General features: G+C 35.1%; 1 protein-coding gene across 3 annotated transcripts; it reads right to left on the bottom strand.

The window, feature by feature from the left end:
* Window positions 1–744: 744 nt before the first annotated feature.
* CHORDC1 (cysteine and histidine rich domain containing 1) lies at window positions 745–27177 on the bottom strand. 3 transcript variants are annotated; one of them, XR_012377298.1, is made up of 13 exons: window positions 26971–27177; window positions 23496–23545; window positions 20067–20090; window positions 19408–19464; window positions 18357–18514; window positions 15880–15983; window positions 15241–15299; window positions 11531–11601; window positions 10635–10740; window positions 8433–8552; window positions 7952–8014; window positions 3100–7693; window positions 745–2421 (listed from the first exon to the last, which is right to left on the bottom strand). XR_012377298.1 is itself a non-coding variant. In XM_073890291.1 (12 exons), exons 1-12 carry the CDS (start codon window positions 27032–27034, stop codon window positions 7547–7549), a joined length of 1023 nt encoding a protein of 340 aa, XP_073746392.1. In that variant the 5' UTR covers window positions 27035–27177; the 3' UTR covers window positions 745–7546. The 3 variants fall into 3 exon arrangements, 2 of the variants coding, with proteins under 2 accessions (XP_073746392.1, XP_025749302.1); XM_073890291.1 differs by having other exon boundaries at window positions 745–7693; XM_025893517.2 differs by lacking the exon at window positions 20067–20090 and having other exon boundaries at window positions 745–7693; window positions 26971–27176.
* Between the last annotated feature and the right edge of the window lie 772 nt (window positions 27178–27949).

Here is a 27949-nt window from a genome sequence, read left to right as displayed (position 1 = left end):
AAGAACAGATGTAGTTTAAGGGTACAAATTTGTAAGAGGTAGTTAATATGCCTTAGAAATATAATGCCCAGTACAATGAATAAAAACAACAAATTGTGTTATTAAATTCATCAAACTTGCTAAGAGATTAAAACTTAATTATTCCAACTTCCAAAAATAATTACCAAATATAATAATTATGTGATAGAGGTGCTAATTATTGCTTCAATGGCAACCGTATTACGATATATAAATGTATCAACTTAACATGTTATAGACTTTAACTTTCCTTAAAAGCAGAGGCCTGTGTAGTTGGTCAATCATCATCAGCACAAAGAAGTCACTAAAAAGCGTTTTTGTTAAATGAAATAATTAAGCAAACGGATGGCTACACAATACTGAAGATGCTTACCAACTTTTAGATCTTATTAAAAATGTTAACAAAACTTGTAAATTTCATACCTACCAAACTCAGGACTTTTTGGAGAAAAACTATCAAGAGAGCTAAAACTCAGCTAGTCTCAAGATTATCTGGCAAAACATAATACATGAAAAGTAAATCACCCATGTATGCTAAAGATCTCCCTTTGGAAGAAGGGCCCTATTATTTATAACATAATTTTACATGTGGTTCTTGATTCATTAAATACTCTTAGGGCTCAGGTTTAAAAAAAAGTCTTTCCTTTGTAATTTGATGGAACATCTTCCCTAACTTTTCACAAATGAGAACCCATCCAGTTTCACATAATTGAAAGAAAGAGTTGGTTTGCGTAACACACCAATAATTTTAATGGTTCTTTCACCCTGTTACAGTGACATTATTTGCCTATGTACTCAGCCTTTCAATCATCCATATCTAAGTATACAGAGATGCAGAAAATTGTTCCAAAGTCCAGATGATAGTAAGGCCAACTTACATGCACAAGACTTTACAAGACAAATTCATTGCCATGAGCCTATTACTTTCATTCAGTCCTGCAGACTCCATCCCTAATTCTCAATTGCCCACCTGCCCTTTAAAGATCCTTACCAAGTATGTCAGTGGCTCCACTGAATAAAAAACTGAAAACCCACTATCTTTTCATGATAATTTGGTCATCTGATACTGAGAAAAGACTAATAAGCAAATGGCAGTTATAATTTTAGGTTTTGCATGGTGACTTAGATGTCTTTAGATGACTTAAACTCATGCTAAAGAGTTTAAGGACTTAGGAATCAAAGTTCCTCAATTTAAGATCCAATTTCACCATTTGCTACTTATGTGACCTGAGGCAATGTATGTAGTTTTCCTTTGCCTCCGCTTTTCTATCAGTAAAATAGGAGTAATAGTATATAATCATATAGAGATGTTCTAAAATTAAATGAAAAGCTATTCAAAACACTTGAAGTGTTTGGCAACCTCTAGCTGCCAAACTCTTGAAGAATAAAAAGTTAGCTATAGTTAGGTCTACAGTTTTGAATTACTTGTAATTGATACCTAAATTCCTAAGCCTCACCTGCAAAATTTATATAATCTTCTAACCTAATCACAAGTGAATTATAAAGTCCTGTTATTAGACACTTTTCCTGATGGTTTTAAATTATCTGCCTGAAAAACTGAACTAGAATTCCACCTAACTGAATACATTTCAGTTCTAATATTCCTTATCCTCATACTGGCTTTCTGCTCAGTTAAATTTGTTCCTCCCCTCTGCCTTTTCCTGCTAATAATTTAAGGAGTTTTATGGAGATGGGGGAGTGTCCTGGAAGGAATCCTTAAGGTATCAAAACCAGTCCAAGTTGGCCTCTAATATGAAGTCTGCAGTCTGAGATCAGTCTGTTATTAGAATCTAGCTCTCATTAGTAGGGAGCCTTTTAAAGTTTTACACACAGTTGTAATTCCAAGAAACCCATTAGTTCTAATAAGCCCAATGTAGCAAATGTTTATAATTTGTGGATTTTATTTGGTGACACATATAATCTTTACATTTTCCTCCCCATCTTAAGAATATGCCATGCCTAACTAAATTGTTTAATCACTGAACCGACAGAATCAAGGAAGAGATAGTCTGTGGTGAATTTATGTTGTTTTGTCACCCAGCAGCGTTCTTTCCCCATTCTTCCAGCAAAGAACTTTTCTTTCATACAGGGGATTCAGTATAGGTGGTTTGGGTGGCACATACTGCATATTCAGGGTGTAAGCCTGAACAATCTTTTATTGGACAGTATGTACCCATAATACCTAACCAATGAGAACGACACTTGACATCTGTGGTTTTCTCAATACAACCCTAAGAAAATCACCAGACAAATCCCAAGTGAGGATCATTCTACAAAATACCTGGCCAGTCAGTACTCCTCAAAACTGTTAGGGTTTTGAAGGAAGTCTGAGAAATTGTCAAAACCAAGAGGAGCCCAAGAAGACCTGATGACTAAATGTAATGTGGTGTTCTAGATGGGATCCTGGAACAGAAAAAGACATCTGGTAAAAATTAAGGAAATCTGAATAAAGTATGGACTTTAGTTAATAAAATGTATCAATACTGGTTCATTAATTCTAACAAACGTATCATACTAATGTAAGATGTTAATTATAGGAGAAATTGGATGTGGAATATATGGGAACTGTCTGTACTATCTTCAGTTTTTCTTTAAATCCAAAACTGTACTAAAGCAAAGAGTAAATTTAAAAGAAATTAAGTTAAGAGGAAAAAGACTGCAAGCCTAATCACACTTCCATGCTGCTAGTACAAACTTTATTGTACATCAACATTTTTCTGCAAATTATTGGGCCCCATTCCCAGAGTTTCTGATTTATAGGTCTGAGGTTGGGGACCCAGAATTTACATTTCTAATAAATTCCGAGACGTTGATCCTGCTAGTCTAGAAATGGTATTTTGATAGCCACTGGCCTAGCCCAGAAGATGAAATGATCCCTTGCTATCTGTCCTATATTTACAATATTATCTGTCTTTCCTACGCAGGCATCTTACGTTGCAGGCACTTTAAATTATGTAATTGCTTTAAGCAGGTCTCATACTAATGGGGAAAACAAAGACAAATCTGATGCTGTTTCATTACACATTTTTCTAACATGCAGTTATGAATTCCTATCTGTAAAGCTACATACAGGATACATACCATTATCAAAAAGACAATGGAAACTTGTTTTTGAAACTGAGGATTCTGAAACTTCTTTGGAGGCTGTTGAGAGAAACTAGAGATCTAAGAGTTGTCAAATCACAAATAATGAGTTTGTAATCCAGCTATTATTATAACTAAAACCCCCAGACAAAAGGACTACATATTTTATTTTATAAACTTATTTTCTAACAAAACATACGAAACTAAAAATTTGTTCCTGGTGACCAAACACAGTGTTACCAATTTTCCATGCTATCTGCCAATGTTTTATGGAACCTATTAACTCAACTGACAGACAAAAGCGGCACAGAGTAGTTAAAAGCACAAACGCAAGGCCAGGGTGCTTGAGCTTGAAATCTCTACTCTCTATAAACTCACTAGCTTTGACTTAGACAAGTTATTTTAATCTATGCAATAAATCACTTTCCCTACCTGTAATATACTGATAGAACCTACCTCATAGAGTTATCATTAGGATTAAGTTCACATTCATTAAAATCCTTAGAACAGAGAGTGGCTCATAAGAAGGGCTGTGGATCTTGATATGTACAAGAGCCAATCAATATACCAAGTACTATACTAGAAAATGGAGATACTACAGTTGGCCAAAACACAGTCAGGGTTATTGTCAGTCTATGAGTATAAAGACATTAACAAATCAATCCTACAAATAAAATATGAATATGGAACTGTAAACTGTAATAAGCTTTTGAACAAAAGGATCACACTGTTTTAAAGGCATTAACCCTACTACACTCATCTAGTCTCATTTGTGGAGGGTGACAGGAAAGTACTACAGGTTCACGGATGTTTCCCTCTTCCAGGCTTAATAGTAATCTTATTTCAATTAGCAAAGTCTTAAAGATAATTTAACAATCCAATCATTTGAGCAGTATACCTGCTTGATCAAAGAGAAATAGAAACCAAGTTATTTTTGACACAATTTTTAATCAACATAAAAATGTTTAAGGCTGGAAGTTTTATTTCACTTTAATGGACATTAAAGGTGGCCTACTAAATTAGAAAATTAAGAAAGGTCATTAATTAACATTTAATTAAAACATGCCCTTTAGAGAAACTGTTCTTGAAGGAATTCTTCAAAACTAAGAACTATATAAAAACTTAAAATCAAATAGTAACTGTGCAGAAGAAAAACACTGCAAGCTCAGTACTTCAGAGATAATACTACGTATAAAGCCCCAGGCATCTACACCTAAATAAAAAAGGCAAGTCATGCAACAACTCCAGATGAGTTTAAGTTCTAAGATACTTAGGCAGGAAGGAAGCAATCAGGTAAAAAAATCAACTGCCTATCAACTCAACAATTTAAATAAATGAAAGGAAATATTAACAAAACCTAAAAACAAGCTAGACTTAGCTTGTATTTCAGATCAGAGGCCACAGAATTATCATATAGGCAAAAGAATAAAAATGATACCAAATATGAATGCCTAATCAAAATTAATATGAAAACAAACAAAACCCTGTTAATGTTCTGACAAATTACAAATACCTGGTAGTTATAAAAAAAAAGATTATGTAATCAAGTGCCTTAAAACTGGTAACAGAACTCATAAATGAGCTTTTAAAAATTTATTGTGGGTGTCATGCAGTTTCAGATTGGGGAACGGCTTTTTTTTTAAAAAGCAAGGAGTGGCAGAGCAATACCCCAAAGTCATCTTAAAATATTTTCAACAAGTCTTTAAGGTTTTCTTCACCCTTAAATGGTTAAAGAATTGTCTAAAGAAAACCAAACAAGTTACACTTAATAAGAATTAAAATCTCTAGCATAAAATGATAAAATAGATCATTAGTCCTTTGCCAGTATCTGGTTACAAGAAGTTACATCACTGACCTATATAAACATAGCTCTCTAAGGTAGGTTGATTTCAATTTCTATTTTTAATGGTTTACAAGTTACTGTCTGAAATTATTACAAGAAAACTAGGGTAGGTTTTAAGAACTATCCTTCAAGTGTTCCACTAAAAAAGGATGGTCAAAATCAATGTTCTGCTTTAGGTGTAGTATTGTACCTACTGTACTAATTCTTAGTTTTGTACGTGTTCCTAAGATTTTAATACAAGGCGAAGATTACTATAGAAAATAAGACTTCTCTAAGTACTTTTTTTGCAACTCTTATAAATCTAAAATTATCTCAAGAGGTTAAAAAAAAATAAAAGCTCAACTCTTAGGACCTCACTACCTTTATACTAGCAAAGGTAGTGAACAAGAAAAAATAGTATTTTCTATTTCCCATGTTGAGTTTAAGCTGTCAGATTAGTTACCAAGTGTATAATAAACTTAGTTTTGACTGCTTTGCTGTAGTAAGTACTTTGAATGCTGAGAAAGACAAAGCATATTTCTAGAGAAACAAATTTAACATTTTAAATTTTTTGACAAATAAAGTAACATATTCTACTTAATAATAACTCTGTCCCTTTATGTACGAATCTAAGATAAAAATATTTAGATTTTTATTTGGGCAACAAATCAGAGGATCATAAGAGTAAGAGAGGAAACAGAATGGTCACTAATGTGATCACTAATATAACTATATAAGCTACATCTTTCACACAGGTGCACACACACACACACACACACACACACACACACACAGTCAGTGCTTTGTAACTAACTCTCAGGTGAATAATCCACTTGCTTAAAATAATAGTTCAACTGCATGTAACACATTAAGATACTGCTTAGGGGAAAAAAAGTCTCAAGAAGAAAACATTAAAAAAGGTATATTAATCATTACTTCAAATCAAATCAAGTATCAACCTCTCCCTTAAACAATAAACAAGATTTTATGTCTCCAAATGAACGTACGTCTTTAAATTATAAAAGATAATTTTTAAAAATTTAAATACAATGCCAAGTACTAGAAACTTACATACTCTATTTTGGCCCAATTGTACTAAAATGTTTACATGGCATGTCATTAAAATACCATGTGTCATACAAGCCCAGCTGCCAGATTTTTTATGTCTTTATTTGTAACAGAGCTGAATCATTTAATAATTACTTAACTACCTTTAGTAGTTATTTGCTAAGGATAGCTGAGTGAGACATACTCTTTATTAACCTGTACTTCTAAAACTGTACTTATGCAAATTTTCGTTTTAAGAATAAAAAAAAACACTCAAGGGGCTTGGGAAATAATTATTTTAATCTACATTAGCATAATTCATACCCAAATTTCTTACGTCCTGCCAAAGTTTTGGCCTTCAAAACATTTCTTAATTTTAGTTTTCTTGGTGAGCTCTGCATTGCCTCAAAAAGTAAACTATCTTTAATGGGTTCAATTAGCTTAAACAATCTAAGTCTCTGCTACCTGTATCTAATGAAGTACAATATATAATCAACATTGTATCACCTAGAATTGTCAAGCTGTCCATGAAGGCCTAAAACAAAACTCCAAAAGAATTCAGCTATTTTATTTAACATGTAATAGATATTTCTCATAAACCAAAGCTTAAATATTTAGTTTTTTGATACCATAATGTATTTCCATAAGCCTTTAAATCTATGGTTTTATACATACAGTTTTCCATCAGGGAGGCCAAATATTTTTATATATATATAATATATATAATTATAACACATATATAAATTTCTCTTTACATGTAACTAATTAAAGATTTTAAGGGTGTAGGCTATGAATCAGGTACAATTTAGTTATAACACCATACAAAGACCTTATAAAATAATCAGAAAAGAGATGTTTAACATTATTGCTTAGTCTTAATAAAATGGCAAATTTTAACCAAACTGATACCTCTCTACTCTTATTTATAATGTTTTCTATACATTTAAATCATAGCACTTGGCAAGTAATAAAGGTGCTGATATAATGTTTTAATTTAATTAGCTGTAAACAAATTCCAATTTGTTATTCAATGCATATATTCCCCTTTAACTAGCTACTACACTACCTCAGAATTATTCCTCCTAGAAAAAGTAACCTTCCCGAGGAAAAAACAACGCAGAGCTTCATCTCCTCCTTAAAGATTTTCAAGTATTATAGGAACATAAACTAATGAAAAAACTAATTAAAAATCCGACAATCCATCTTGTTTTACTAATTATGGGATAATAGAAAAGAGATGTGAACAAATGTTTTTTTACCCTTCTCTGCTAAATACACTATACCAAGAAATACTGTAACTGTTTATGAGCTACTTTCTAGCTTTTCAAGTATAGGACACAACTGCAGTCCTGCCAAGTGAGGAGAAATGAATAATCAAACTTAGGTAACTCAAAAAGAAGACGGGAGGCAAGAAAAGATAAAATGACTTTGGCTTTTAAGAACCTACCGTTGACCCTGAACTGCCAGATTCAACAACAGCAAATACAACAACAACAAAAGAGGACAGGAGCAAGCCACCATTTTACCACATAGTAAGAATTCTGAAATAGGCAATAACTTTCTTTCCCTGTCATCTCATTCTGTTGTTTCTTCTTTTTGTTTTTCCTGCTTTCTGGTAGCAGGCAGTTCAAGGCTTGCCCATTGCATAGCTTCAGCTTTTCTCATGTTGATCTCAATCTTTGTTGCAGTCATAGTTACATAACTTCTTGTTACATCAATCACCTGCAACGTAGCAGAGAATGACTCTTTATTAACCTGTTAGCCTCGATGTTGTTTAAGTCTTAGAGGAAAATACTGGTCTTGTCTATGCTAATAATCACAACTCCGAGCTTCTAAGGCCATTTTTACACCCAGATTTAAGTTTTTAGAAGAATTAATGGTAAGTTATATTCCTACTTTGCATCATTGGTTTCTTAAGTATGGTCTTTTTACTGTACAAATTGGGTAAAGTATCAGAAAAAATTCTGGATTGATACTTACACCCCATAATTTCACATTTTGATGAAATTCCTTCTCTCCTTCAAATACAATGTGCACATTTAACTGAAAAACAGAAAGTTAACTGATCAGATCCAACTTGAAGGAACATGATTTAAAGTAATGATTATAAAAATAAGATAGTGATATAAATCATTTAAGCTATTTTAACAAACTTCCAATATTGTGTATTTTTTTTTTGAGGAAACCATTAACAGAAAATTTAACTTGCCATTTCATATGGAGAACAAGGTACTGTATTTGATAAACCTAAGCTACTATAGTATCTCCAGAATGCTTCAGAAATAATTCTATTATGCAGAAATTTTCATTTAAAATAGTTTGACAGTAATTTCAAACATTTTTTCCAAATGGAAAAGATTAAAAAATCTTAAAATCGACCCAAACACAGTATTTATAATACATTAATATAGAGAATAATGTATGAAGACAATTTTTTCTCAAAGATATTTAGTGTACTTACCAATGTACTATTTGCTTCTACTTGGCTAAGTTCTGGAAGTGAATTTTTAGCATATACTGAAATGGTGACCTCACCCCCAGTCTGATGCCAGTCATGTCTACATGGAACAACTTTTTTCCCCTATAAAAGAAAAACCTTATGAATTTACCAAGTGCCACAAAACCTCTCAAAAAAAAGAGGAATCTGAGCCAAATAATTAAAAAAAAAAAATTACCGTGTGCAACTGGGCCCTTAATGTTTTTTTTTTTAAGATTTTATTTATTTGACAGAGAGAGACACAGCGAGAGAGGGAACACAAGCAGGGGGAGTGGGAGAGGGAGAAGGAGAAGCAGGCCTCCCTCGGAGGAGGGAACCCGATGTGGGGCTTGATCCCAGGACCCTGGGATCATGACCTGAGCTGAAGGCAGACGCTTAACGACTGAGCCACCCAGGCACCCCTGGGCCCTTAATGTTTTTAAGGGCAAACAACTTCAAAAATTCCCACCTAATAAAGGTTTAAACAATAAACTATCACAACTATCACAATAAAGATAACCTTTATAGTCTTATGGCTGGAGAACACACTTATTCTTCCATTTGATTTTTTTCTTTTACAGCCATAGCATTAATATACACTGAAAGAACTCCTACTAAATTTTATCCTATTTTAATATTTCTGAAATCCACTAAGCACAGTCATAAAAAGACATTTGCTTAGTGAAATAATCCAGAAAACATCTTAACCTCATGCATAGAAATCTTCCACTTATTTTCTGTAAGTTGGAAATTTACTACAAATTGAAATTTCCAATTTCTACAAATTGGAACTAATTGACTACTTACACCTGTCTGCTATCTGTTAGAGAATAGCTTATTTTCCTCTAATAATAAAATGAAGAAAAAAGTGGTAATTTGTGGAAGTTATGTTTTGGTTATTATTATAGAAATAACTATTACCTACCAGTGGAACATTGCTTTATCAAGGACTATTTAAAAAAGAGACAAATTCTGATTTGTTTTGTAAACTTATGAGAGCAACTTAGTTACATAATGTAGGAAACTGTGAGACACTACTGCTGAAAATGCAGTATTTACATTTTGGTATAATTATGCTAACAGAATTTAAATTACTTACATCACTTACATTTTTTGCCCTTAGCTACTAGCTCAGACACTTAATACTCGATAGATGTATGCACTAAAATATAACAAAACATTATTTCATCAAGGGTTATACTCTGAAAACTTCTGCATATTACAGAAAACATTTTATTTTTTTAAGCTAAAACTTCCAAAATTTTGGTCCCTGGAGAAAATACAGGGAGACTTTATCAAGTCTTTTTGTTAATAAAACATTCGTGCAAGTTTTGTGGCAAATGAATTATAACTTGAAGGACATATTTATAATACCAAAGCATGTTATTAAAAATCAGAAACTATGTTAAAAATCAGAAACTATAGAATACTCAAATGTAGAATGAATCCCTAAAGCAATCTGAAAATTTACAATTATTTTATAAGTTAAAAGACACATATAGTGAAAAGGTTTGTTGTTAGTGGGGTTGTTATTGCCAGTACAGCACATAAAACTAATACATTATAAAATACATTACAATAGCTAAGATGCACTTACTGAGCAATAAATTGCTTGCCTTCTTACAATTTAATGGGATTCTGGACACTTATTTGCATAGCCTATGTCTTTTTAAAAAGCTATCCAGTGAAGCTGGAACCAAAGCTTTTTTGGTTGTTTTGTAAACTACCCCAAAGCAAGCAGAGGCATTCAAGACAATTGGAACAAGTTTGCCATCCTTCTCTTTGGCCGCTAGGTGGAGTGATTTTGCACTGTAAATGGCTGCGTGAAGTTTTAAGCGGCCAGAAGAGAATCCAAAGTCTTAAGTGATTAATAACATCGAAGGAGTAGAAAAATGATTAAAAAAAAAAAAAGTGGGAAGAGCCTATGGAATTACAGAAACACATGCTTCAATTTTGGCAGAGGCTTTAGTATTTCACAAAAACCTGTATTTTGCATCATCATACACAATGGCTACTTGGGATCAAAGAGTGCTCTGGGAGCGTGACTCAATTTTAATTTTTAGGCACATCAAATCTTTACTGTATGAGAGACAGAAAAACTTTTTTTTTTAATTTCTGAAGACAATAATCTTAAATCTTAAAAAAAAAGACAAATATATCCCAATATATTATGAAAATGTTACTTACAGCATCCTTTTTAGTCCACATGTGTTTCCCTGTTGTACAGCCCTCTTGGGCTAAGAATGTATTGAAATCAGAAGTTTTTTTCCTACAACAGCTCCAGTATTTCATCCTTTAAATTATCATAGAAAAACTTCAGAAATAAAATCTTACAACCACTTAAGTCCAAAAGTACAGTGACAGTGTGATTTTAAAAGATAAATGTGTGCAACGTTAGTATTCTACAAAGTGTCTAAGTTACTAAACAGTTAAAACTTTCAGAAGACTAATCGTTTTAAAACCAGAATGGCATTTATTGTAGCAATTTTGGAGCTCCTGAGTAAAGATGCTTAAAACCATCACAAAATTCCAAATTCACTTTTCACTAATAGTTATTTTCACTAATAATTTTCACTACTTTCACTAATAGTTTTTTTCACTAATTCCAGTTTCCTCATAAAGCTCCCAAAAAGTGATACAAACTGGAAGATTTTAACATGGTACTGCATTTCTATAAACCACAGCATAGTATGGAAGAGGGGCTAGATCTCAGTTGAGGGCTGCAGAAAGTGTGGATTTTCTTGGATGACACAATATTCGTGTCTTAGTGCCCCAGGGCCAAAAATTCTAACTGTCCAGCAATGCACAGAACAGTCCTTCAAACTAAATAAGAGTAACGACCCATTGAAAAATAAGGGAATAAGGAAAAACAGGAGGTCTGAATCACAATGGTCACTTCACTGTAATAATTGTTTCAGTTTTCTCATATGTAAAAAGACAAAGCCCACATTCTAGGTTATTCTAAAGATTGTATGACAATGTAAGTAAAATACCTAATAATGCTGCATGGCAAATAATGTTTATAGGCATATTAACTTTTCTAACCTCTACCATGAAGTTTTAATTAGTCATGTATAAGTTACCCTTCATGAAAAATAGGTACTCCAGAATGATATACACAGACTTCTTCTAGACTCTGTGGACCCTGATATGTCTAAAAGAGAAAAAAGAAGAAAAAATTAGCTTCGTATCTCAATGTCATATTTCGTAAACATTTGTAGAACTGGTGACCTCTAAGAACTATGAAAATGCTCAAGAAATAACAATTACCTAGAATATTCATAAATTCACCCCAGGCCATTCCAATAAGGAATGAAAAATGATTCCTTTTTAGATAGGCTTAAGTTTTAGTTCCCTGTGAAAAAGGCAAATAGAAAAGTAGGCAATGGGATCTATTAAGATGCTTTCAGACTTTCAGGTACGAGGTCACAATTCAAGCATATTCAGGTATTTAAATTTATAGGACAATATTGAAACCAAGAGATTAGTATTCTCAATGGAAATACAGTTACAACATGATTTATATGTACAGGAAACTCTGTGTGGGTATTACGAATTAATAAAGCAATTCTGGAAATTCTACAGTGCTGTTGACTTCTTATCCCTAGGAAGGGTAAAATGAGCTGCAGACCTATAAATATATCCAGGGTTTGTCTGGAAGATCCGGGCCCCATTGCTGCTGTAGGTGAAGGCTCTACAGATGAATTCACAAAAAGTTATGTTAATAAAACACAGATGCAGCCAGTAGTATATTTTTTACTTTGGTATTTATAGCAACCACCTACAAGTACAGAAAATAAAATTCTGTGTATTTACTTTTGGTAAATCCAAAGTACTGCCTGTGTACATCTCCTAAAGAGATTCCATAAGCTCATAAAAATCAGTTATGTTAGATTCTGAATTTATCACTATTGCCCCCTCAACTCCTACTCTTCTTCCTACCTTATTTGATGGCACCATATCCATGTTTTCTATCATGAAATCCTGTCAATTTAGCTTGAAAATATCAGTTTAATTTGCTTACCTTCCTCATGATCACGAGCAGATTTTAGACAATGAGACTATACTAACAGATTCTAATTCTTTTCTCTGCCTTCATTTCTGTATTCTACTCTCTAATTAAAACATGTATCACTCTCTTGGACATCTACCTCACACCTTACACAGTTATCAGTTCCAGGTGGTTTGTACATTTTAAACGTGCCTCTACATATGAGAAAATATTCATGACCTTCAAGTAGGCAAACTTCTTAAAAAGAATACAAGGAATACTAGCCAAACAAAATGGACAAATTGGGTTTCACTAAATTAAACAGCCTCTGTTTATCACAAGTCATTATTAAGACAGTGAAAATGTATAGTGTCTCTCTGGTTAAAAAATAAAAAGAATTCCTAAAATCAGTAAGAAAAAGCCAACTGATAGAAAGAAAAATACGTAACAGATTTCAGACATTTCACAAAAGAGAATATCCAAGTGACCAATAAACATACAGAAAGGTACTCAACCTCATCAGCAGGAATGTGCAAATTAAAATCACAATGGGAACACTACACCAGAATGGCCAAAATATAGAAGACTGATATTACAAAATGTTACCAAGGTGTAGAACAAATGGAATCAGCCTCATATACTGCTGGCAGATGTGTAAATACAACCATCTTCAAAAACTATGAGGAAGTATCTGTTAAAGCTGGACATAGACACACGATCTGGCAATTCCATTTCTAGTCATATACCTAACAGAAATTTATCCACATGTCCCAAAAGTTGGGCACAAAAATGTTCAAAGTAGCACTAAACAAAAAAAGTTAAAGGACAAATAGAAAGGTAAGCTGACTGGCAACATTCACACAGCCGCACATTTTACAATGAAAATGAACAAACTATGGCTACGTGCAACAAAGATAACTCTAACACACATTTCATTAAGCCAAGGAAGACAGGTGGTGCAATACCTGGTCTACGATTCTATTCACATTAAGCTCAAAAATAGGCAAAACCAACCTATCTTGATAGAAAAACATGGTTACTTTTGGGAGGAAATAATAAATGGGAGAAAGTATAAGGAGGGCTCTACTTTGTGAAAATCCCTTGAGCTATAAATTTACTTACATCTATATATTTTTTAATGTTATATTTCAATGAAAAAGATCAAATAATGGCCTAACCTACATCACGTGAGATCTAACTTTTAAGCACTATAAAAGCCTTTAAAGATCTGGTCCCTACTTCTCTCTCTTAATCTCCACATCAACAAATTCTATACATTATTAACTGTTTCTTGTTTGCTGTATACTGCTATCACCTCTGCTTGAGGTACCCTTTCCCTTTTTGCCCATTTACGGAATTGACACTCATGTTTCAAAATCCATCTGAAATTGTTTCTCTCTGATCTTCCTGCACTACCCTCCACCCCAGTACTCAGTCATTCTCTTCTGTCTACTACTTCTACCTTACATACATGTAAATCCATTTCCACTTCCATCCCTAAATAAGCAAGGTGATCTCAAACTTAACACGAGGGAAAATTACAAACCTTGTTCCCCAAATCCTGTTTTTTCCTTCTTGGTTAATGGTGTCACCAGTCACCTAGCTGCTGGAGCCCAAGTCCCCTCCACTTAAAGTTCATTAGCAAGTTCTGCTAATACTTCCAAATAGTATTCATTCTGCATAATTTGTCAGGAGCCAGGCAGGCACCGTTCTAAGCATTTAAGGATACAGCAAAGAACAACAAAAAAAATCTGTCCTTGTAAACCTTACATGAGAGGAGGAAGGGAAGGGAAAATCAGATCATAAGCAAAATACATATGCAAAAGAAGTAGCATGTTATAAGGGGATTAGTGTCCCAGAGAAAAAAGGACAGTTGGGAGTGGAGATGATGAAGGGTATGCAATTTCACACAGAGGGGTAGGAAAAGTCCTCAGATGTTCACGTAGATCCCATATTTAACCACTTCTAAAAAATAAGCTCCAATCCCACTGCCTGCTCTTCCACAATTGCATCCTAGCTGGTTTTCCTTCCTCCAAATCCCCAGTACCCCATTATATTTGCCAGGTTATCAGCCAAAGAGGTTTTCTTAGAACCCCTCCTTAAAACACAGAATGTCTTCCCATTACACACACAAAAAGCCCAAACCCCTCAATGTGCCCTGTAAGGACCACCATAATCTTGTCTACCTCACTTACCCCTACTTTTCATATTTCACACCCAAGACCAAGCCCCACTGACTTTTCTCATAATTTCTTGAAAAGCCAAGCTTTAAAGGCTCTACACACACTGCTCCCCTATCAACTTGGAGGTTTACATAACTCACCTGCTACATTATTTAGATTTCTGATTTAGTGTCACTACTTCCCAAAGGACTTTTCCTGACAGCCTTATTTTTAATAGCTTTATCTCCTTGTTTACTATATTTTCTTTGTATCTACCTAAATTCATAATATTTAATTAACTGTGTGTTATCCTTCTCCCTAAATTAGACTATCAACTCCACAACAGCAGAAATTTTTGCTTCCTTGATACTGTATTTCCAGCCCCCCAAACACTGTCTGGCATACAGTAAATGCTCAGTAAATGCTGACTGAATTAGAATTACTTATTCCATGATTCTGTCAGATATGATGTTCGTCAGAGACAGTCTCTTATCCATGTTCACAGCCCTAGTCCATAGCACACTGACCAATACATAATAGGCACCCAAATGTTTGTTGAACTGCATCAGTAAATTGCACCCTCTTCTTCAAAAATTACAATTCTTCTTCCACGACACAACACAAATTTTATAATATATACCTTTGAACACCCTCCATTTTTACATGAGGTCCCAATCTTAATTTCATCACTGTCCTCTTCTAAAACAAGAAAAGAAAATCAAATTAGAAACATTAAAATACTTTAGTGTCACTCTTAACCGCTTTCATAAAACAAGTATTTGAAAAAATACTAAATCTAAAAAACACTGTTATTTGAGAACAATTTTAAGTTATTGAGTTTTCTACGTGACCTTTCAGGGAATATATTTAAAAAAGCTGTTAAGAAGTCAATTATTGTGATTAAGTTTTGCCCATGTCCCCAAATGATATATGACACATTTCTATTCTATAATGCAATACAATATCGAACATCTTAACCCTATAAAAGAGAAATCATGAAAGGGGTAACTACTTTCCTCCATGGTACTGAGTGTAGGTCAGAATATACTGAATATATTTTATATTACGCACAATGAAACATTTAATAAAGACATTTTAACAAAGACATTATGAATAAACCCCCAATTCATTTTGTGGTATTACTGGTATTTAGAAAACAAAAATAAATTCTTTACTATAATGTGCTACCTTTTCATATTTATATTCAGTGAACCATACTGCAGTGTCTTTTAGATAACTGATTAATAGTACAGAAAAAAAATACAAAATAAAATCTTACCTTTCTTATTTTCTTCATTCCCCGACGATAGTTTAAGTTTATCAAGTGCTTGTTTTAGGGAAGCAGATATTTTTAATTCCAATTTTGTCATTGGTTCATCTGGGCTGGAGAATTTTTAAATTTTATTACCATTATTGATATACCAAATATATATATATATATATATATTTTTTTTTACTAAAAATAAATACACTAAGAATCTATAAAAAGCCAAATGCTTTGTGAATCAAGTTTTTCCTATTAAATAGTATTTTACAAATAACTGCAATATGTATCTATACTTTCAAGTTTTAACAGAAAAATTCTGATATTAAAATATTAAAACTCAGGCACCTGGATGGCTCACTCAGTTAAAGCATCCGACTCTTGATTTTGGATTAGGTCATGATCTCAGGGTTGTGAGATCAAACCCTGAATCAGGCTCCACACTAAGTGTGGAGCCTGTTTGGAATTTTCTCTCTCTCCCTCTGTGCCCTCCATAAACACATACATACATACAAAAATACGTAAGTAAATAAATATATTAAGTCTCAAATAATCATGCTATTGCCAACATGGTAAATTATTAATCAGTAGGTCTAATGGGAAGGAAGTAAAGAATAGGAATCCACATTTGCCAAGAAGGAACCATTAAGTACTTTTACATTCCACACCTAAGCAAAATGCTGAACATACAATTAACAGGCAACAAATATGTACTAAGTGAATCCATATTCCTACTAGTGGAGATAATTCACTTTGTGTGGACACTGGTTATATGCATCCATACATTCAGATAAAATTTTACCATAAGGCAATTTCAGTAGGGTTAAAAATCAATAACAACACCCCCCAACACTTCATAATGGTTAAGTGTTATGTGTACAATTTATTTAAAGCCGTTCAATAAGTATTAAGCATATTAATAAATGCAACAATAAAAACAGAAATCCTAGGTTATTCGTTCCACATCCTTAATGAAAACTATTGTAGGAAGATGTAGGAAGCATTAAGAACAGTACATAAAAACCTATACTCCCATAATCTCTACAATACTACCAAATGAATTTATGGAAAAGTACTTAAATTTCTCACTTAATCAGTAATCCATTATTTAAAGTAACTATTAACTCATACTGCTAATTATAGTAGACACCACTGTAAGACTTAAGAATGAGCCATGCCAAAGTTGTCTTTCCCTCTTAATTTTTTTTGTAACTGGCAAATCAGCCAGCAAGGCATCTGATAAAAGTCTCTCATGATTATGAATAAGGTGGAGATGGAATAAAAATCAGTGTAAGTAGTTTGGTTGAATGAACAAACGTCAAAAAGTCTCTCAGGCTTCTTATATTGGTCCAGTATTATTCAATAAATTTATTTAAGACCAATAAAGAGAAAAAGTCATGAAAACCATTAAGTCCATTATGGGAAAAATATCAACTCGGGGGGCACCTGGGTGGCTCAGATGGTTAAGCATATGCCTTTGGCTCAGATCATGCTCCCAGCTCAGCAGGGAGCCTGCTTCTCCCTCTGCCTCTGCCTCTCCCCCCTGCTTGTGCTCTGTCTCTGTCTCTCTCAAATGAATAAATAAAACCTTAAAAAAAAAAAAAAAATCAACTCGGGCCATATTTGAGACCAAAAACTATCTGTTTTCTAAGTCTTATATTCTGGTTCTAAAACAATACTCAAGTACAAAATGAAGGAGGCCTGGTTTAACAGTGGCAGCCAACATGCATGTGTGAGAATGTAAAACAGAGTTTAGTTGACCAGAAGGTAAGTACAAAGAATCTGGGTAATTCTACTGCATAATGAAAAAAAAGTATTTTAAAAGTACTTTAACAGATCTGCCATCTAAATCAAATAAATAAAAAAGTTTAATAGTAATAATAAAATTATCAGTTTTCAGGTATCTGAAAGTAAAAGGAGTGACTAGGTTTGTTCTAGTGACAAAATATGCACAAATGAAGGAGACAGAATTTGGCTCAATATGAGGAAAAAATATACACTTAGTAAAAATAAAATGGACTAATTTAAAATAAAAGTAAATTCCTCTTCACTAGAATTATTTGAAAGGAAACTAAATATCCTTCTGTCAGGAATGTCCTAGAAAATATTCAAGAAAACAGCAGAGGAATGAAGAGGAAGGTGTCTAAAGTTCTTTTTCAAATCAAACTGATTCTCTGACAACAATCCCTTTCTAGAATTTCACTATGCCACAGTGAAAAAGACATGTCAAGTCACAAAACAGATGGAGTCTTTTCTGCTTTTGACATATTATGATTATATACAAACAAATATGCAATGGAAGTTTACTGTGTACATGCCCTCAAGTTGGAAGGGAGAATAAAAATGGAAGGTATACTTAAGGGAAAATCTAATAGATAAAAAATTGGTGACCTACATAATAGCTATAAATGGTATTACGTAAAATCATAAAATACCAAGAATAAATGCTATTATTCACTTGTTACAAAAATATACAACTGTATAAAGTGTACCTTGGCCTTTTTATTGCTTCTACTGGTTTAGGGGCTTGAATGATGTGCTCCTGAAACTTGGGTTTCAGTTCAGAAAGTTCTTTCTTCTCAGTATTCTTGACTTCAGGCTTGACTGGCTCAGGTGGCTTCTCACTATTATGCCTGCCTTTTGTACAGCCCTGTTAGGGAAGATAAGAGTTATCCTAGCATCTGTTTCACATGCCATGATAGAAAAATTAGTTTTCTTTATTATTAATAAATTCTACTGTTTGCTTTCTCCACACGGACTTATTTTAAGAAACTAAAATCTAAATCTGCAATATTTGTAAATAAGTTCTTATATCTTAATGTATTTTAAAAAAGTCTTTGAATTAGTTCATAAATATCAGCTTATACTATAAACACAGCAAAAATTCTGGAACTCTCACATGGAAGTCTACAAATTATTAACAGAAAACGACCTTGATTTAAGCCCTACTTCTTCTACTTATTAGCTATTTGACCTTGAGCAAGGAAATCTTTTTAAACTTCAGTTTCCTCAAAATGGAGGTAAGGGCACTTACGATATTTTCTGAGAGGATTAAGTAAAATAAGAGTGTTTGTCAAATCTGGCAGGTGAGTCAAACATGCATGGTAACATCTCTGAAATCGCAACTTTAATAGCATGTCATGTCCTTAACAGCTTTTGTTTTCTTTCTTAAGGGTATACAGAATAAATGGTACATCTTGGTAGTATCTTAGATTTGATAAATATCTATTGTTCCTCACTATAAAAATGCCTTAAATAGCTACCTACCACTTCCTTCTTGATGTACTTTAAAGACTACTCATATCAAGGACAAACCTATATTGACAGGTGGCTAATTAATATCGTGAAACTTTTATCTCTAAAACGGATAAATTCCTTATTTTAAAGGCTGTCAACAGAGGTGAACTCCACTTGCAAAGAAAGGCTCTATGTGCAAATTAACAGACCACTCAACAGATGTCCCAAATCAGACTCCTGAAATCTGGAGCTTCCCATTATTTGTACTTTCTCAGGAGATAACCTAGGAAAAAAATTAATACTTACTGCAATGCTTAAAAAATCAGAAAAATCGGTTGTTCTTCTCTTACAGCAAGACCAACCCTATGAAACAGAAAAAAACTGAAAATTGAATTTGCATAGAACCACAGCCCACTAAGAGTCTACTTGAATATACCCTTGAATCTAGCAGTGACTTGCACATATATAGATTTCACAGTTGTGAAGTGTTATAAATGATTCATCAAATCAAGTGAAATGATCTTTAGTTTTTGATTTTAAAAAAAGCTAATTAATCAATGTTAAAGGTGATTTGTGTTGTGACTGATCACAAAAGGAAGTACCTCAAAATAGGGAAATAAAAATCGCTTATTTTTTCAAGACTAGTACTTGATTTTTAGAAGAGAAACATTTTCTAATTTCTAAAAATATCATATATTTTAAAGGATCTGGGGAGTAAGTGAAGTGCTTTACTTTAAAAATCCAGTAAGTCAGAGACATTAATTATAATTCAGCTTCTAAAGAACTCACTTTAGGTGTTCCCCAACAATAAGCATTCTATTTTCAGAACAACATAGATTGATTAGCATAGTAGCCTAAGAATTGTTAGATCTTTGAAGGTTAAATGATCTTTTTAGCGACAAGCATAAAAATACAGAAATTACAATGCTGTGTGTGATTTCTAAGCAAAATATCAAGTGGCTTACCAAAAAATGGCTTTTAGCTGTCATCTGTAATTTCAATGTAGTATAAAGAGTAAGAAAATAAAAATGCAGCAGTTTCAAGACTTGGGATGTTCTAAATTAGACTAAAGGCTAGGATTTGCACATATCCATCTGGGCCTCACTGCTTTTCTCTATACACTATATGAAGAATTTGGTAGTGATTGTTTTCACACTACTTTCTTACAAAATTATTTTAAAGAAAATGTTAAATACGCTATAATTTAAATTTTCCTTTATTTTGAACCTGAATTCTTTTATTCTGAATTGAGACGTGTAGGTGAAAACCTACTATAACCTTAAAATATAGTATTTAGTTAGCATTGATAATACAGTCATCAGAAAAGTTATTCTGTACAAGAAAAAGCTTTATTGTCTTAATCATATATAAAGAATTACAGCAGATATTCTGGGGATACTGGGATACATACATGATACATACTAGTTATTCCCAAATGCCAATCTGGGATCTATGGCAGTCCTCAGTAAAATAAAAAAATGAAAGAGCACCTAGGTGGCTTAGTCAGTTAAGTGTCTGCCTTTGGCTCAGGTCATGACCCCAGGATCCGGGGATCTAGTCCCACATCAGGCTCCATGCTCAACGGGGAGTCACTTCTCCCTCTGCCCACCCCCCCCGGCTTGTGTGCGTGCATGCGGGTCTCTCTCTCTCTCTAATAAAATCTTTTTAAAAAATGAAAGATAAATTTAAGTATGTGAGTATAAGGTTGTCATTTCTTAAGAAGTATTGTCTCTGTCTATGCCACTTCTAATTTGAATACTGAAATGTTCTTTCTTTTATATATGCAATGTTTAACTTCTTATTTGCCAATTAAACCAGCAACAGTAGACATTACACTGAGTTACCTATTTTGTCTGTCTACATATTTGCGGTGTGAAATCCAACAGTCTTAAAAAGTACAGGTCTTTAAGAAATGTTTATAGAGACAATAATAAACAGAATTGGAAAAGAGAAACAAAAATACTTCAGAGTGAAATCCTGAAGATTAATTCAACAGGGTGATGAACAGCTGGGTAGTAAAAAAAAAAAAAAAAAAAAAAAAAAGCAATGGACTGAATCACTATAAAGTTTGTGGTATCATTACTAGCAGCAGCAAAGCTGAAATGCCGGCTATTTTTGGAATAAGAGTTCACTTTAAAAACTGGTTTGCAGGGGCGCCTGGGTGGCTCAGTTGGTTGAGCGACTGCCTTTGGTTCAGGTCATGATCCTGGAGTCCCGGGATCGAGTCCCACAACGGGCTCCCTGCTCAGCAGGGAGTCTGCTTCTCCCTCTGACCCTCTTCCCTCTTGTGCTATCTCTCATTCTCTCTCTCAATAATTAAAATATTTAAAAATAAAAAAAATAAAACCTGGTTTGCAGTCGCAAATAAAATGGAAATAACCTGCAGAAGCCACTAGCACAGAGATGACGTTTAAGGACAGAAATGCATGAACTAATGAGAGAAAACAGGAAGCTAAAGACAAAGGTGAAATACGTCTATGGTCAGGAGATAGAAACATATCATAGGAGAAGAAAGAAAAAGAAAAACATACGTAAGAAAAATAAACATAGAATAAATGGCAATCCAGGAAAGAAAAAATCCCCTCACTCTTCTGCAAAAGTAAATATACCCACAGAACCACAGTTTCCACCCCCCAAAATGTTTGTAAAGCAGCTAAAAAGATGTGAGAAGAGTCATCTCTCAACTTGCCCTATCAAATGGTTGTTCTGTTTTCCTCACTTAGAACCAGACTAACACAAACTTGTTATCTGCTCACACATCTTTATTCACACTTGGCTATCTAAAAGTGAAATACCAAAAAGGGTCCACAACTACTCCTTGGAAGGTATAATTAGAAATTCAAAAGGCATCAACAATACTTAAACATGTAAGACTACTTATGTTCCTAAAAACAAAGTACCAACACCTAAAACCATGGCAGCCACACTGCAACATTTTCTTCTGAGATACACATTAAACAAATAATCAAGTCGAAAAATGGGCAGAAGACATGAACTGACACTTCTCCAAAGAAGACATATAAATGGCTAACAGATACATGAAAAAAATGTTCATCATCATTAGCCATCAGGGAAATTCAAATCAAAACCACAATGAGACACCACCTTACACCAGTTAGAATGGCAAAAAATGGACAAGGCAAGAAACCACAAATGTTGGAGAAGCTGTGGAGAAAGGGGAACCCTCTTACACTGTTGGTGGGTGTGCAAGTTGGTACAGCCACTTTGGAAAACAACGTAAAGTTCCTCAAAAAGTTAAAAATAGAGCTACCCTATGACCCAGCAATTGCACTCCTGGGTATTTACCCCAAAGACACAGATGTAATGAAAAGGGCCATATGCACCCCAGTGTTCATAGCAGCAATGTCCACAATAGCCAAACTGTGGAAAGAGCCAAGATGCCCTTCAACAGACGAACAGATAAAGAAAATGTGGTCCATATATACAATGGAATATTACTCAGCCATCAGAAGGGATGAATACCCAAGTTTTGCATCAACATGGATGGGACTGGAGGAGATTATGCTAAGTGAAAGTCAAGCAGAGAAAGTCAATTATCATACGGTTTCACTTATTTGTGGAACATAAGGAATAAAATGGAGGACATTAGGAGAAGGAAGGGAAAATGAAGGGAGAGAAATTGAAGGGGGAGACAACCATGAGAGACTATGGACTACGGGAAACAAGCTGAGGGTTCTAGAGGGGAGGGGGGTGGGGAGATGAGTTAGCCCAGTGATGGGTATTAAGGAGGGCACGTACTGCATGGAGCACTGGGTGTTATACACAATGAATCATGGAACACTACATCAAAAACTAATGATGTACTGTATGGTGACTAACATAACATAATAAAGGAAAAAGAGATACACATTATCTTTTGAGATAAATGTTACCATATTATCATAAATTGTAAAAGATCAATAAACACACCAAAAAAACCTAGTCAAACAACATTTTATTATTTCTCTAACTCTCCAGAACACCAAGGAAGTACAGGTGGAAAACAGGTGGTGTCTCAGTTTGGCACTCTTTACTGTTTATAACAATCTTTCCTAAAATTCAGAGCCGCTCTTATTATACAGTAGCTGCCTGATAGATTAAGAAACTAGGATTCAATACACTGCTTTCACTTCCCCTCAAGATTAAAAAATGAAGAGTATAGAAAATGAGAGTTGGAGTGGAAATAACATAATTTTATAACTGAGAAAGACCTTAAGATCATCATCTACTGTCTTTGCCTTTAATGGAGTACTTGCTTAAAGCACCCCAAAGCGGTCATTAAGAAAGCAAAAAGTCACAGACTGAGAAAAAAAGATAAGAAAATGAAGATTCAGTATTACATCTCTAAATTTAATGTACGAATATGAAGGGACTGAAATATACCAAGTTCTTACCTTTAAGGCATCATGGAAGACTGGAACACCTGGGTGATATGTGCAAGCATCTGGTCAAAAAGAAAGAAGGGAAAAAATACACTTTATTATGAAGAAAAAAATCATTTTCTTCAGGTATTAACATTTAATCCCTTTTCCAAATGCAGGTAATACTCTGCTTTTCCTTAAAAATTCACAAATGCTAGCGTCTGACGCGTGGCACACAGTGCTTAATACAGTATTGCATTACAATAGCAGTAGTTAAAATTCTAATTCAAGAGTATGATACCTGTAGATAATATGATATACTGCAAGTATAACAAACTGTATTCTATTCCTTTAATCTTTGTAAACTTAAGTTTAGTACCAAAACTTCAAGCTCCACGATTTCATCACCTTCCAATTCTGTTTACAAAAATACTATCAAACTTCTAAAATATCTTTTTAGAGAATCTCTTGGACAATCTGTGGATCAATGCACATAAGAACACATTTTAGAAGGACAGGTTCAAAATTTTAAAAACTGATATTAATATCTAATTGCTAATTTAACTTTCCTAGACAGGTGTCAATAGCTAAATACAAACCTCATTAAATAGATGTTTAAATTCTACGGTCTATTTTCAGGGTTGCCACTGATTGTTACTCTGTATTTCTCTGCCACTCCCCCATTACACCATCAATTTTCACTAACTCTTATGAAAATGAGCTTAATACAGTTTGCAATATGAAGTATTACATTTTAAAAAATTATTTTCTGACTAGACACAACCATGAGCTTAGAAAAAAACTGGTCAGCTCCACATCTGTGCAATTTTCTTATAAGGCTACTTTGCCCCACCTTTTGTTGTCTGTTTAGCTTTAACTGGCCACAACCTCTGATTCCTGGTGTTGCCTTACAATGATTAATTCCTGGTTCTTAAAGAAATCTTCCTACCCCATATTAATAGCTAGTATGGTTTCCTTAGCAACCAGGTGTTACACAGATACTATGTTAGGCTAATAGAGCAAGAAAGTGTCAGGTATTTTCATGGTACAGTAAGTAAACCCATGGAATAAGAAGAAGCTATTAATTAAGGGAAGCAATAGAATTAAGGGCTGAAAAAGGAGATTCAAAGTAGAAATGAATATGCAGAGGGATATGAAGTTGAGAACAGAATTAAAAAGAGAACAAATAGAGTATTTTCAAATATCAAACTTACATATAGTCAGAGGCATAAAATACGTAATGCATAACACACTAAGAGGCATAATCATCATAATGGTCAGTTTGGGCACAATGGTGGTAGGAATGAGTCAGGTCTTAACCCTACAATTAGTAGCAACAAAATTTGAAAATCACTGCTTTCAAATGTAAATAACAAGCAGATGGTTATTTTCCTCTCTAGCCTTTTTCAGGTTTACCAGTTTAGCTCAAAGTTGTATTTTATGGGTAACATTGTAGCAGTTAAGAACCAAGGGCTTGTCATACTGGGTGTGATCCTGGCTCAAATTCTGGCTCTGCCTCTCAGTAGCTGATTCAGTTTCTATATAAATATATACACACACACACACACACACACACACACGAATTATATAAAAAACTGAAGAGGTGTTTTTTTCCAGAATAACTATTTAATATGTGAAAGATACCAACTGTGTCTTCCATAAACATTAAGTTAGCTTGTGTTTCAAACTAAAACCTAGTATCAGCTTAGAAGGAAGATTTTTAATTTTTGTCCATACAAAGGTCAAACCTCTCCCATTCCAAAAAACTTTCTCCTAACCAAGTTCACAATTTACTATTAGCTCTTATTTTCTACTTCCTATCTCCAGTTTCTTAACTTACCATTGAAACAACTTACTTGGAGTTAAGTCTCTAACCTCCATTTTGCTAAAGCAACTAAACTTTCTACCACCTTATTGAAGCTCCCTGCTGAATTTAGTACTGATAACACAATCCTTGAATGTCTAGTCCTCTCACTTTCCCACTTCCCCCAACTCCTACCTCTTTCCTAGGCATTATACCATCACACACACACACACTCGCTGCTGACTTCCAAAAACTGGCTGTATCTCCCTCATAATTTCAGGCTGGTACAGAACATTCTATAAACAAACATATTTACTTTGGGGCATTAATTGTCCTAGGCAACAAAGCCTCAGTCTTTCCATTTAATATTAAAGTAAAATATAGCAGACAGTAAGGCAATTTACTTTTTACATAGGTTACCAAAAGCAAAGGCTTTAAAACCTCTTTTCTTCAATTCTGTCATCCACTGAAATCTCACAATTTTCTCTTTGAGTAACTTCATATTAATATAAAAATGTCAAGGACAGAAACATGAATACTGTACAAAGCCTGAAAGACTGTATTCTACTTTATCCATTGAATCCTGCCAAGTCTTATCATTTTAAATTATGTCACCAATTCAATACCTGTGCACTAAGTAAGTACTTCAGACAACTCAGGGGTGGAAAAGATTTTAAAAGGCACAAATTTTAATTTCCTTCACAATGCAGGAACTATGCTGCTACCATATTGAACCCGGCTTCTCTATAAAATACGTCTAATAATACCTACTTCATAGAAGTGTTGTGAAGATTAAATGAAATGATGTAGTAAGTGATAGATCAATGTCTGGCGTATAGAAAACACAGTAATTGGTAGTTGAATTTGACAAAGTGGTGTCATTTCCCACAATATTCAAGAAACCAACTCCCTTTACTCCATTCACCATTCAAAATTCAAACTGTTCACCTAGTCTAATCACTAACTTTCACTTTACATCCTTAACTGTACACGAAGGAACAATGACTTTATCCGGAAGATGGCACGTTGTTAAAATGGGAGGATCACAGCAAAACTACGCAACATATAAGGTTGCTAAGTAAGACAAGGGTAACAAATGCACCATCCATCCCTCCAGACACATCAAAACTTAGTGTAAAGACAGAGTAATTTTCCTAAACCAGGACACTTAAAAAAAGTAACTTTGTAACAGTTGGGTGGACTGAACACACGAAAAACAAGACTTTCAGAAAAATAAACTTCTATACTAATTCAACGAGCCGAACTTAAACGTTAAAATAACTCGCCCGCTGCCCAACCTTCCCATCCGTCTCCGTCTGCCTCACTCACAGACACGCGCACACCCGCCGCTAAGCGAGTCCTGTAGCACCTGGTTAACTTTTGCTCCCCCAAAGAGACGGGGCGGAGGGGGGCAGGGAAGGGAGAAAGATGTTCTAAATTCCAGGCGAATCGGCGAGTGAGCGGACGACCGGGAAACACGTGGAACCGGAGCGTGGGTCCGTGGGGCTGCGCGGCTGCGGGGAGAGGGTCGGACGCCTCTTACAGAGCGCTCGGGCGGCCGGGCTGCGAGCGCGACCCGGAGGGACCCAGACCAGGGCAGCGCGGCGAAGGCTCGCGGGCGGACCTCGGGACGCCCTTGGGCCCAAGGGCGTCCCCCGGCTGAGGTGGAGAGGGGAGGAAGGGCTAGCGGCGCGTTTCTCTTACCGTCGGAGTTGGTCTCGGGATCGAAGCGCTGCCCGCAGCCCCGGTTGTAGCACAGCAAGGCCATTTTCTTTCCCCACCGTTAAACGTCGGGTCCAAACCCAGCGAAGAGCTAGAGGCTGCCCATACAACCCCAACGCCGCAACCACCGGTCTGACGGCTGAGGCTGCTGCCGGCTTCCGGAAACGGCCGGTTTAGCTTCAGGAACCTTCGCGAATTTTCCGGTTGCGCAGGCGCAGAGCAGATGGGAAGAGGCGGAGGGAGCAGCGGGAGGCCCGGCAGCAGCGGGGCGGCTGTGGGTCGGGCTCCTGAGGCTGGCTGCAAGGCTTGGCGGTGGCGCCGGATATTTGAAGAAGAGAAAACCTAAAAGCAGAAAGCGATGGCATATCCGAGGGACTGACGTGCTGTTTCCAGAATTCGTCACTGGGTAGCTCTTGCAGCCAAGCGGCCGCCCTGCCGGCTGGGCCCCAGCACCGCAGCCTGCGCCTTGCTTTTGAGACTTACTATAATCACGGCATTGTTAGTTCGCCTCTTAGCTGCTCGAGAGGAGGTGCAGAGCCGCACAGTATTTGCGAATCCTCTGCCTAGCGCTTAGTCACTCGGTAGAGTTGAGGAACGGGACGAAATCTCCCTGGGTGGTTATGCCTCCGTTGGTCCTGATCTCTGGAGCGCTGGAGAAATGTAGGCATCGGGAGCAATTGTGATAACTGAGTGATTGAGGCCAAATCACTTTGAAAAATACAAAGCACTTAAAATCAGGGTATCTATAGTATTGATGAAATACAGTGCTACAAATGGTCATTGTTACTCTAAGACCCGGGGGTAAATTGGTGCTGTTTCATGATAGCCTCCGTTTGATCGGTTTGCCGATACTTAATTCTTCAGTCCTGGAAGCGCTAATCACATTTCATCAAGTGCATTATAAACAGCGTGGTAATACACTAACGAGCACACGCTAAGGATACCAGCTGCAACTTGCGTA

This window comes from Callorhinus ursinus, unplaced genomic scaffold (assembly GCF_003265705.2).
Source record: "Callorhinus ursinus isolate GAN/ISIS: 27379988/994484 unplaced genomic scaffold, GSC_fseal_2.0 scaffold136, whole genome shotgun sequence".
Taxonomy (NCBI): Eukaryota; Metazoa; Chordata; class Mammalia; order Carnivora; family Otariidae; genus Callorhinus; species Callorhinus ursinus.
Note: the sequence above shows the minus strand (reverse complement) of the source record. Positions and strands in the feature narration are given on the sequence as shown.

Bases quoted from the DNA above. Each gene is read 5' to 3' on its own strand.
- CHORDC1 (XM_073890291.1), bottom strand. From the start codon at position 27,034: ATGGCCTTGCTGTGCTACAACCGGGGCTGCGGGCAGCGCTTCGATCCC. The intron at 23,546-26,970 runs GTAAGAGAAACG...CTTTTTGACCAG, and splicing joins TCCCGAGACCAACTCCGACG to ATGCTTGCACATATCACCCA. The intron at 11,602-15,240 runs GTATATATTATA...TTTCTCTTTTAG, and splicing joins AAAATGGAGGGTGTTCAAAG to ACATATCAGGGTCCACAGAG.